This window comes from Papio anubis, chromosome 13 (assembly GCF_008728515.1).
Source record: "Papio anubis isolate 15944 chromosome 13, Panubis1.0, whole genome shotgun sequence".
Classification (NCBI taxonomy): Eukaryota; Metazoa; Chordata; class Mammalia; order Primates; family Cercopithecidae; genus Papio; species Papio anubis.
Window position 1 is genome coordinate 64,459,884 of NC_044988.1, and position 12,454 is coordinate 64,472,337.

Consider the following 12,454-nt stretch of genomic DNA (forward strand, 5'->3'; position numbering starts at 1 on the left):
TTTGACGTTACTATTGTACTTGCTTTGTGGTACCACAAACTGCACTTGTATAAGACAGAAAGAACACTTAATTGATAAATGTTGGGTATTCTGACTACTCCACTGACCAACTGGCTATTCACCCATCTCTCCCTCTCCTGGGGTATTCCTAGTCTTTGAGACACAACAATATTGAAGTTATGCCAATTAATAACCCCACAATGGCCTCTAATTGTTCAAGTGAAAGAGTCACATGTATCCCACTTTAAAAACTAGGAATGATTGGCTGGGCGTCCTGGCTCACTCCTGTAATCCCAGCACTTTGGGGAGGCCGAGCGGCCAGGTCACGAGGTCAGGAGATCGAGACCATCCTGGCTAATACGGTGAAACTCTGTCTCTACTGAAAATACAAAAAATTAGCCGGGCGAGGTGGCGGGCACCTGTAGTCCCAGCTACTCGGGAGGCTGAGGCAGGAGAATGGCGTGAACCCAGGAGGCGGAGCTTGCAGTGAGCCGAGATTGTGCCACTGCACTCCAGCCTGGGCGACAGAGCAAGACTCTGTCTCAAAAAGCAAAACAAAAACTAGAAATGATTAAGCTTGGTAAGAAAGGCATGTCAAAGCCAAGACAGGCCAAAATGTAGGCCTCTTGTGCCAAACCAGTAACCAAGTTCTAAACGCAAAGGCAAAGTTCGAACAGAAAAAGTGCCATTCTCACTGGGCACAGTGGCTCATGCCTGTAATCCCAACACTCGGACTAGCCTTGGGCAAAATGGCAAAACCTTTCTCTGCAAAAGAGAAAAAAAAAGCACAAAAATTAGCCAAGTGTGGTGGCATGCGTCTACTGTCCCAGCTACTTAGCAGGCTGAGGTGGGAGAATCGCTTGAGCCTGGGAGGTCAAGGCTGTAGTGAGCTGAGATGGTGGCACTGCACTCCAGCCCGGGTGACAGAGTGAGACCCTGTCTCCAAAAAAAAAAAAAGAAAAAGAAAAAACAGAAAAGCCACTCCAGTGAATGCACGAATAAGAAAGCAAAGCAGCTATACTGCTGACATGGAAAGTCTGAGTGATAGGGATAGAAAATCCAACCAGCCACAACATTCTCTTTAGCCAAAGCCTAATCCAGAACAAGGCCCTGTCTTTAATTCTATCAAGGTTGAGAGAGAGGTGAGGAAGCTGCAGACGAAAAGTTGGAAGCTAGCAGAGGCTGGTTCATCAAGTTTAAGGAAAGAAGCCATCTTTATAACAACAAAGTGCAAGGTGAAGCAGGAAATGCTGATATAGAAGCTGTAGTAAGTTATCCAGAAGCTCTATCTAAGATCACTGATGAAAGTGAATACACTAAACAATAGATTTTCAATGTAGATAGAACAGCCCCATATTGGAAGGGAATGCCATCTAAGATTTTCATAGCTAGAAAGGCAATGCCTGGCTTCAAAAAACAGGCTGACTCTTTTGTTGGGGCTAATACAGCTGGTGGACTGCAGGTTGAAGCCAATGCTCATTTGCCATTCTCTGGGCCCTTAAGAAATTATGCTAAATCTACTCTGCCCAGTAATGAAGCCTGGATGACAGAACGTCTGTTTACAGTATGATTTACGGAATATTTTAAGACCACTTTTGAGACCCGTTCAAGAAAAAAAGATTCCTTTTAAAATACTACCGCTCAAGTGCTCTGATTAAGATGTACAAAGAGATGCATGCTGTTCTCCTGCCAACAAAACATTCATTCTGCAGCCCATGGAAAAAGGGTTCTTTTCTCTACATTCTTGCCAATACTTACTTTTTGATAACAGCCATCCTAACAGGTGTGAAGTGGTATTTTATTGTGGTTTTGATTTACATTTCCCTGATTGCAATGTTGAGCACCTTTTCATATCCCTGGTTGGACATTTTGTGTCTTCTTTGAAAAATGTCTATTCAGGTCCTCCACCCATTTTTTTTAAATTGGGTTATTCATTTTTTTTGCTACTGAGTTGTATAAGTTCCTTGTATATTTTAAATATTAACCCCTTTATCGGATGTTTACTTTTCATATTTTCTCCTAATCTGTAGACTGCCTTTCATTTTCTTTCTTTCTTTTGCGGTACAGAAGCCTTTTAGTTCAATGTAGTCCTAGTTAGTTATTTTAGCTTTTGTTGCCTGTGCTTGTGGTGTGATGGCCAAAAAACCAATGCCATGGCCAATATCAAGGAGCTTTTCCCCTGTTTTCTGTAAGCACTTTTATCATTTCAGATATTAAGTTTAGGTCTTTAATCCATTTTGAGTTAACTTTCATGTATGGTGTAAAGGTCCAGTTTCATTCTTTTGCAGGTGGATATCCAGTTTTCCCAACACCATTTCTTTTTGTTTTGTTTTTTTTTTCTCTTTTTCAGACAGAGTCTTGCTCTGTCACTCAGCCTGGCGTGCAATGGTGTGATCTTGGCTCACTGTAGCCTCCGCTTCCCAAGTTCAAGTGATTCTCCTGTCTCAACCTCTCGAGTAGCTGGGATTACAGGCGCCCACCACCACGTCTGGCTAATTTTTGTATTTTTATAGAAACGGGGTTTCACCATGTTGGCCAGGCTCGCCTCGAACTCCTGACCTCAGGTGATTTGCCCGCCTTGGACACCCAAAATGCTGGGATTACAGGGTGAGCCACTGCGCTCAGCCTCCCAACACCATTTCTTTTTTTTTTTTTTTTTTTGAGACGGAGTCTTGCTCTGCTGCCCAGGCTGGAGTGCAGTGGCCGGATCTCAGCTCACTGCAAGCTCTGCCTCCCGGGTTCACGCCATTCTCCTGCCTCAGCCTCCCGTGTAGCTGGGACTACAGGCGCACGTCACCTCGCCCGGTTAGTTTTTTGTATTTTTTAGTAGAGACGGGGTTTCACCGTGTCAGCCAGGATGGTCTCGATCTCCTGACCTCGTGATCCGCCCGTCTCGGCCTCCCAAAGTGCTGGGATTACAGGCTTGAGCCACCACGCCCGGCCCCAACACCATTTCTTAAAGAGGCTATCCTTTCCCCATTGTGTCTTCTTGGTGGCCTTGTCAAAAATTGGCCGACTGTTGTACTCCTTTCTATTCACAGTTCCTAAAGTTCAGAACATGCATGGTTTTATAATTTATCGCCTGACCTATTACAACACCTAAATAGGTTTCCTTGTCACCATTTTTTAACTTCACAGTACTGGCAGAGTTTGGACTCTTAACGAGTACTGATGACATAAAGCACCAAAAACACTTAGTGGCTCCTTCCTCCCCCATAATATTCAAAATTATGTCCACTCTGTAGCAAGCACTGAAGGACAACCAATTAAGCTTTCCAATCAAATGCCGATTTTTTCCCTTTTACTTTAACCACAGACCATCTGCTGATTCTCAAGAATGTCCAGCACTTCTCTGCCTCAATCTTAAAGATGAAAAAGCTTCTACATTATTTAAGATCTAGCTCAAACGTTTTGGCTTCCACAAAATCTTTTCAGCATATCTCATCAAAATTCAGTTTTCTCATTTGCATTCTCATCGGAATTGTACGTAATTCTAATAGAGCACCAATCTACCTGTTATCATAGCTATGTGGTAGTACATATTCAAATATCCTTAAAGATGTTAAATCATTTTTATGACATGTTTGTATCTTGAAATGCACAAAGAGTTTACCTAATAAATGTTTAGATCAAGCTTGTCGAACACATGGCCTGCATGCAGCCCAGGATGGCTTTGAATGTGGCCCAACACAAATTGATAAACTTTCACAAAATATTATGAGATTTATTTTTTGCAATGTTTTAAAAGGTTACTGGCTACTATTAGTGTATCTTACGTGTGGCCCAGGAAGTGAAAAGATTGGACGCCTGTGGTTTAAAGAGTTAAGTAGAATAATACTTTCATGCACACAATACTCCCCAAATTAATTCACAATTCGTCTACTAACCTCGTAATTTTCTACTTCTCCATCTTCTACATCTAATTCAAAGCTGAAAGTTGGGCCCACTGCAGGTGGCACTGGAAGCATTGATCTGCAGTGAAAACAATCACACTAGCATTGAATATGTTAGTACATTAATTCAATGAACAGGACAGGGAGGACAAAGGCCAGTGCTATAAGGATGAAGAATGGTGTTAATCTGAAAAATTTAACAAAACATATGCAAGAACTGTAAAATAAAAACTGCAAACATATTGCTACGATAACTTAAAGGTGAATAAACAGACATACACCACATAAGACGACGACTCAGTATCATTAAGATGTCACTTTCTCCTTAAAATAATCTATAAATTCCATGCAATACCTACCAAGATTGCAGCAAGCACTTAAGTAAAAACTCACATGCTGATTTAAAAATTTATAAGGAACTGCAAAAGACCTTAAACTAAAACATTTTAAGAACAAAATCGGGAGACAAACTAGATCTGACATTAAGACAGAAAGAGAGAGAAAATGGGGAGAGAGAGGAAGGAAGGAAGGAAAAACTATGACAACAGTGTGGTAACATAGGCACGTGGCCTTCTGGTATAAAAACCGTATTTCCTAGCTTTCCTTAGAAAGTAATTATAGACATGTGACTAAGTTATGGCCAATGTGATACAGAGGCAGGGGTTATACGTGCAACTTCTGGGACATATCCTTGAGAGGAGCAGGTAGGCAGAGGAATCTATTTTTATTTTTGCTGGGTGGAATGTCATATGACTAGAGCCTGAGAGGCCACCTTAGATCTTGTACAGGAAGCCATTAACATTGTTCATAGTCACAGGGCTAACAAATCATCGTTGAGCTGCCTACTTCTAGACTTTATTACATGAGAGAGAAATAAAGAATTACTCGCAGGGCGCGGTGGCTCACACCTGTAATCCCAGCACTTTGGGAGGGCAAGACAGGCAGATTACCTGAGATCAGGAGTTCGTGACCAGCCTGGCCAACATGGTGAAACCCCATCTCTACTAAAAGTACATAAATTAGCTGGGCATGGTGGTGCCCGCCTGTAATCCCAGCTACTTGGGAGGCTGAGACAGGAAAATCACTGGAACCTGGGGGCCAGAGGTTGCAATGAGCCAAAACTGCACCACTGCACTCCAGCCTGGGCAACAGAGTAAGACTCTGTCTAAAGAAACAAACAAAAAAAACCCTACCATGTGTACCACCCATGGGAATTTCTTTTGTCTTTTTTTTGAGACGGAGTCTCGCTCTGTCGCCCAGGCTGGAGTGCAGTGGCTGGATCTCAGCTCACTGCAAGCTCCGCCTCCCGGGTTTACGCCATTCTCCTGCCTCAGCCTCCCCAGTAGCTGGGATTACAGTCGCCCGCCACCTCGCCGGGCTAGTTTTTTGTATTTTTTAGTAGAGACAGGGTTTCACCGGGTTAGCCAGGATGGTCTCGATCTCCTGACCTCGTGATCCGCCCGTCTCGGCCTCCCAAAGTGCTGGGATTACAAGCTTGAGCCACCGCGCCCGGCCCACCCATGGGAATTTCTGTTACAGACCAACTTAACCCAAACAGAGTAGTTCTAAGACATAGAAATAATTTTTCTCCTTTCCCCCTAAGAAAAACAGCACTAAAAGCTGAATAATCAAGGCTGGTGGTAAGTGTTATCAGTTGTAAAAGAAGCAAAAATCTTAACCTTTTCTGCTTCTTGATTTGTTAAACCTATTTTCTGGCTCACAGATTTCTTCCTTCCCCACTTCTCCTATGTTACCGTTCTTCTCTTTCTTTCAGCCTTAACTGGCTCCTCCCACTCCACCTTTTAACGTTAAGTAAAAACAAATAACTACCACACTGAAAGCTATAGACCACAGAGAAGACATTCATAAAGGAAACAGAATCTTAAGAGTTTCAAAATTCAGAAATCATTAAGAAAGAACTTACAACACATATGGCAGTAAGCTGGGATGATAAGGGGGAGGTGGTATTGGCTGCTGGGATCGGTATCTACTACGTCCTGTGAGCCTCCGAGGCATAAATGGAGGATAAGGCTGCAGGGGGAAAAATGTTAAAAAGATTCAGGATCACTCTACATTTACAAATAATCTGTCAAAATAATTAAAAAAAAAAAAAAAAAAAGACTTAAACAGTAAAGTTTTTTATTGTTCAAGGTTTTTAATATTCCTTAAATACTAACTTATTAAAGGATGCAGCAACCATTTTAAACCATACGCTCAGGTGTATTTCTAAATATAACTTTCCAACTGAATGCTGTCAAGAATACATATAATTCTAAATATGGTGAATTATACTAAAACATAACTCAGAACCAATCAGTTGCCAAAGCAAGTAATTAACATAGTACTGTATGAAAACTTACTACTCCAAAGGACACCTCCTGATGCAAAGGATCATGTGTTAAGAACTGCAAAGGAGCTGATGGAGGTAATGTTGGGGGGTGGGCTGATGGAGGGTAAGTAAAACCTCCTACTGGAAGATGTTCTCCTAAGAGTTCCACTTCATTTTCTATCCTTTGCAGAGGCTGAGGAGAGAGAAAAAAAAAAACAACTTCCTGTATTTAGATTATGCTTTATAATAACCACAAATTTAAAATCTCAATGTCTCTAAGGCCATGCATCTCTTGATGTTCACATTAATCTAAAATTCAAAGTAAACATACAGACTACAGTAAAATATTCCTAATTTTAATTTCAACAAGGTTTAAAACATGTTATTAAACATTTCCATTATCCTCTATTAATTTTACTATGTGAACCTTCTCTTAAAATGAGAAGGCAAAAAGTCATCAAGTAAGCCAATTATTTGGAAAATTAAAATTATTTTTTCAGTCATAGCACCTTGACCTAAAGGATTTTCAGACACTTAACCTTTCACAGATGAAACAAAATAGAATGCGCATTTATAAATCAGAAACAGGGCTAAATGAGATATTGTACAGAGGCATTATGCTGTGCAGAAAGATTATGGGCTTCTGGACATTAGAATCTTGGTACTGTCACCAATCAGCCATGTAACTTTTAGATAAATTACTTAATCTGAACCTCAGTACTGTCAACTATAAAACGGGCATGTTCACAGACTACTTCAAGTGTGTGGCGAACACTGAAGCAATGTAGTGCTATGCAAAGCACACAGAAGATATGTATTTCTTTTTCTTTTGAAATAACAGCTCGGCTGGGGGCGGTGGCTCATGCCTGTAATCCCAGCACTTTGGGAGGCCGAGGCCAGTGGATCACCTGAAGTCAGGAGTTTGAGACCAGCCTGGTCAACACTGTAAAACCCTGTCTCTACTAAAACTACAAAAATTAGCTGGCTGTGGTGGTGGACGCCTGTAATCCCAGCTACTGGGGAGGCTGAGGCAAGAGAATCGCTTGAACCCGGCAGAAAGAGGTTGCAGTGAGCTGAGATCACACCATTGCACTTCAGCCTGGGCAATGAGAGGGAGACTCCGTCTCAAACAAAAACAAAAAAGCCCCAACAAGAAAACAAAAAACAGTTCATTGAGATATAACTGACATATGATAAAAGGAATTCAACTGAATGGATTTTTGGTATATTCACAGTTATGTAACCATCACCACTATCTAATTCCAGAACATTTTCATCACCCCAAAAAGAAACTGTATACCCATTATCATTCAATCCCCATTTCCCCAAGTCATCAGCTTTCCTTTATTTATTTTTGAGACAGAGTCTTGCTCTTCTTGCCCAGGCTGGAGTGCAGTGGCGCCATCTTGGCTCACTGCAACCTCTGCCTCCTGGGTTCAAGTAATTCTCCTGCCTCAGCCTCCTAAGTAGCTGGGACTAGGGGCGCTCGCCACTACACCTGGCTAATTTTTTGTATTTTTAGTGGAGACAGGGTTTCACCGTGTTAGCCAGGATGGTCTCAATCTCCTGACATCGTAATCCACCGCGCATGGCCCAGCTTTCCATTTTTATGTATTTGCTTATTCTACACATTTCATGTAAATGGACCCAGTTCATTTAAATAAGCAAGAAGCTGTGTCTACCTTCTCTGCTTAGCATAATGCTTTCAAGGCTCACCTGTTTTGTGGATTTTATCAATGCTTCACTCCTTTTTATAGTATTACATTGCATGGATATACCACTCTTTCCTCATCTGTTTATCAGTTGATGGACATTTGGGTTGTCCACTCTTTTGACTATTAGGAATACCGCTATTACCACATTGTGTACACATTTTCGTGCTGATGTTTTCAATTGAATTCTCTTAGGCACATTTTTTTTTTTTTGAGACGGAGTCTCGCGCTGTCGCCCAGGCTGGAGTGCAGTGGCCGGATCTCAGCTCACTGCAAGCTCCGCCTCCCAGGTTCACGCCATTCTCCTGCCTCAGCCTCCCGAGCAGCTGGGACTACAGGCGCCCGCCACCTCGCCCGGCTAGTTTTTTTTTGTATTTTTTAGTAGAGACGGGGTTTCACCGTGTTAGCTAGGATGGTCTCGATCTCCTGACCTCATGATCTGCCCGCCTCGGCCTCCCAAAGTGCTGGGATTACAGGCTTGAGCCACTGCGCCCGGCCAGGCACATTTATTTTTAAACACTAGTCTGACTTCTTCCCTTAGTTACAGAATAGCAACATGTTATTCAAATGTAAGTAAATACTAAGCTTTAATCTGGAAGTCTATGCAGGCTTGAGAGAAATCACAATTGCTTACACTATGACAACACTAGTGAAAACTAAGTCTTGATATGGCTATGTGACTGGACCTTTAAAACAACTGCAAATTTAGATACAAGTGATAGCTAAATTTTGCTTTAGCGTTGAATTCCCAGATACAGGAAGCTGAGAAGGAGACCATCCTGGCACAAATCCTATCCTAATTCCAAGAAAAGATTATCTTGCGGAAGCAATTCTACCTTTTCTGATGAGCCAAACTTGTGTCATAATTGCTTCTAGAGTTTTCAGGACAGCAGCCTCTTTGGTACCCAGCATAGTATAGAAATCCTTAGTAAACAAACTCTGCTATAATAAACTGTCAAGTTCTTTCCACAGAACTGACACTTGAGTCTTCCACTTGAGTCATTTCTATAGGTTATCTCTCCTGTTTCTCCTTAATGTCTGATGGTTCTGATGCTGAACCTGGCCTATCGAAACAACTGGACCTTTTTTCCTGTGCCCTTCTTTGTACTTATGTAGTACTTACATCTATCTCCCAGTGTCCCAAAATGATATGCCTCTCAACTATATCCCAGTCCCAAGACAGAATTAACTATGTTAATAGACTACCTCATCTGCTTTTCATCACAACATAGTGAAAAAACCAGGCCTTCAGAAAAAGTAACTGAAGTTCAGAAAGGTTAATTTCCTTGCCTAAATGAATACAAATATTATTCTAACAAGTATTAACAATTTTTTAATATTTTCATTTTCCAATTTAGAACCACATAAAAAGAAAAAAAAAAAAAAACTAAAAACTTTTCTTCAGATTTACTTCCTGAAGGACTGCAGATGCAATAGAACACAAATTTAGACAAGTGACATTAAAATAACTAGAAAAATTTAAGAAACCAGAAATTTAAGCTAAATGTTTATACTAATTTGTATATGTTTGGATTCCTTTAATTTTTTTAAGAACCAGAAGAATGCCTAAGTTATTATGTTTGTTTGTTTGTTTATTTTGGAGACAGAGTCTCACTCTGTTGCCCAGGCTGGAGTGCAGTGGCATGATCTTGGCTCACTGCAACCCTGCCTCCTGGGTTCAAGCGATTCTCATGCCTCATCCTCCTGAGTAGCTGGAATTATAGGCATGTGCCACAATGCCCGGCTAATTTTTGTATTTTTAGTAGAGACAGGGTTTCACCATGTTGGCCAGGCTGGTCTTGAACTATAGATCCTAAGTGATCTGCCTGCCTCAACCTCCCTGTTGGGATCACAGGCGTGAGTCTCTGCACCTGGCCAAGTTACTATGTTTAAGTGTGCCATTTAAACATAGTAACTTAGGCATTCTTCTGGTTCTTAAATCCACTAAGGTTATATGCCTGGCCTAAACATTTTGAAAAAATTAAAAATTAGTTAAAAACTAAACATTCTGACGTAATAGTAGAGATACCTACCGATCGTGATTGCTGTGTTTGGAAAGGGACAAACTGGCCTGGTGGTGGCAAATGAGGAGGATGATGGGGAGAAAGGTGAGGAGGATGTATAAGAAATGGATCACTAGAAATAAGGGGTGGGAATGCAGCATATGGTACTGGTAAGTGCTGAACTGAACATGCCTGAAGCATCTGTAAGAGAAACCGTTACAGTTTGGTTAAAAATATCAGAATATATAATTAATTTAAAAGGATTGTGAGATTAAAATCTGTCATTGTCACACCTCTCCCAAAATCATGAAAATGTTTTTAATAGCTAATATTAACAATGAAATACTAGTGTATTTTTATCTACTAGTAAAGTAATGGTACTAATAATTATTCTGTATTTTATATAATTTTCACAAATTGGTTGAAATACTTTAGCCTTTTAAACATCTATGAAACAGGGTGCGGGGGGAGAGGGGGAAGTGCTGCATAGAAGAGGAAACTCTAGTTGGTTTAAGATGTAGCAAACACTACTGATATTTCAAGAAACTCCCCTTTTCAATCCTGTAGAAATCTTTTTCTTCCTAGGATTTTCATAAGAGCACAACTCTCAACTAATTGTCCTATAATCTCTCAGTATTTTGGTTAGCAAATTTGGTATAATGTTTCTATTACTGAGAAACCAAGCTTGAGTAAATTAATCTGTTAAGTTAGTATTGGTGTAAGTGTGCGTTTTAATCTCACATTCAGAGCAAGGTATTAAGAGTTATATTTAAATTTTGCTAAGTGATCTCCTTTGAAGACATTATTGACCTTGGATACATCATTTAAATACAGCGCCCCCATTTCTGAAAGGAGGCTGAACTGAGATTAAAGGACAAAGCATATAAGCTTCAGAGGCAAGAAAAAAAAAAGTCAGTGTGAATCTCTACTCTCTTATACTAGCTGTCTCTATGACACTAAGCAAGTCATTTAACTTTTCAGATTCAGCGACTAGAAAATGGGGGATGATGCTACTTTCATCATAGGTTTCATATAGTAAGGAATAAGACAAAGCACTCAAAGTGCCCATTAAAACTCAGTAAGTGCTGAGACTCTTAAGTGTTGAACAATAAGATCTCTGAGACTTAGGCTGACCTTCATTGGCTTTAATTATAAACAGTGCTGACATATGAGAAAACATGGTTTGACCCTCAGGATATTAAAATATGTATAAGTTAATTAATGTAAAAATACATCAGGTTATAAAGTTAATTTTATTAAATGGTTACTATAAGGATACTATAGAGATTTTTATTGCAATAAAATTGACCTTTTTACTTGAAAGTAAAACTACAAAGATAGTCTCTTAAATTTTGTTTGCTTATATAATGCAGTTAGCCCCTCTAAAGAGGGTTTCCACAGTCAGTTAAGTTACAAAATCAAATTCAGGGTGGTGTGCTTAATAGTAGTATCTAATGAGAACAAAGATACAGACTTACTGGAGGAGGCACACTACAGACAGGGAGGTGCTGTCCGCTGAAAACCACAGAGCATCCTGGGACCTGCTGTGTACTACAAGCAGGGATGTGCTGGCCTGTGCAGAGTGGAATCCCATGTGGTGCCACTGTTGTTACTGTGTAAGAAACAGGGACTGTTCCTTGATGGAGCTTTAAAGGAAAAAACAAATGAACAAACTTTAGCTGTTTAGATAAAATGTTAACTATTCAAAATCAACATTTGGTCATTTATTGGCTCCTCTCTCAGCTACACAGATTTTCACAACGTACTCTCCAATAGTTTCGACCAGAATATTCATTGTCTTTGTATGAGAGAGTTGACTATTTCAAGAGTATATACTATTCCCACAAAACTGGGGCTAAACTCCTCCCTCAAATGACTTGAAAAGCCCAGGGAAATAATGGATTACTATATTAACTCTTCTAGCCTGCCGTATAAGGCAGAATAAAAAGAACTGGAATCATGAAAGCTTGTATATTCCATCATTTGGTCACACTCAAAAACGAATTTTAATTACAACTAGTGAAACAATGCAAAGTATATTTAAAAACAAGAAATCTCGTTTCCTGCCTAGCCAATCTTACTCCCATCCTACCTGCCACCCAGAGGCAAACAATGCTGATATCCTTCTTCTCTTTCTCCATGAACATACGAAAGCACAATTACACATAAATTGTCATGTTTGTTTTCATCTTAACAGAAATGAGATCATACTACCCTGCAACTTTGTTTTTCCATTTAATACTACATTGCAGGTATGTATGCAAGGGAGTTAAAGGTAACTTGTTCTTTTTGGTACTAGCCAGATATTTTAAGAAACACTTGCTTAACGGTCCTATCATATGGTGTATCAATACATGTTCAACTTGTTTTCAACTCTTTTGCCAATATAAACAAAACTGAAAAAAATATATTAGTTTGGCCGGGAACAGTGGCTCATGCCTGTAATTCCAGCACTTTGGGAGGCCGAGGTGGGCAGATCACCGGAGGTCAGGAGAATGAGACCAGCCTGGCCAACAT

The 12,454-nt window shown here is 40.3% G+C and overlaps 1 protein-coding gene across 12 annotated transcripts in view; it reads right to left on the reverse strand.

Annotated features, from left to right (window-relative positions):
• Positions 1 to 12,454, reverse strand: part of RNF38 (ring finger protein 38) — a 144,139-nt gene that overhangs the window by 11,703 nt on the left and 119,982 nt on the right. For all 12 annotated transcript variants that reach the window (XM_009188493.3, XM_021927374.2, XM_021927373.2 and 9 more), the window contains 5 exons: positions 11,416 to 11,583; positions 9,968 to 10,138; positions 6,254 to 6,415; positions 5,818 to 5,924; positions 3,888 to 3,972 (listed from right to left, as the gene is read on the reverse strand). In XM_009188493.3, the coding sequence (XP_009186757.1) occupies positions 3,888 to 3,972; positions 5,818 to 5,924; positions 6,254 to 6,415; positions 9,968 to 10,138; positions 11,416 to 11,583 (693 nt within the window). The remainder of the gene's footprint in view (positions 1 to 3,887; positions 3,973 to 5,817; positions 5,925 to 6,253; positions 6,416 to 9,967; positions 10,139 to 11,415; positions 11,584 to 12,454) is intronic.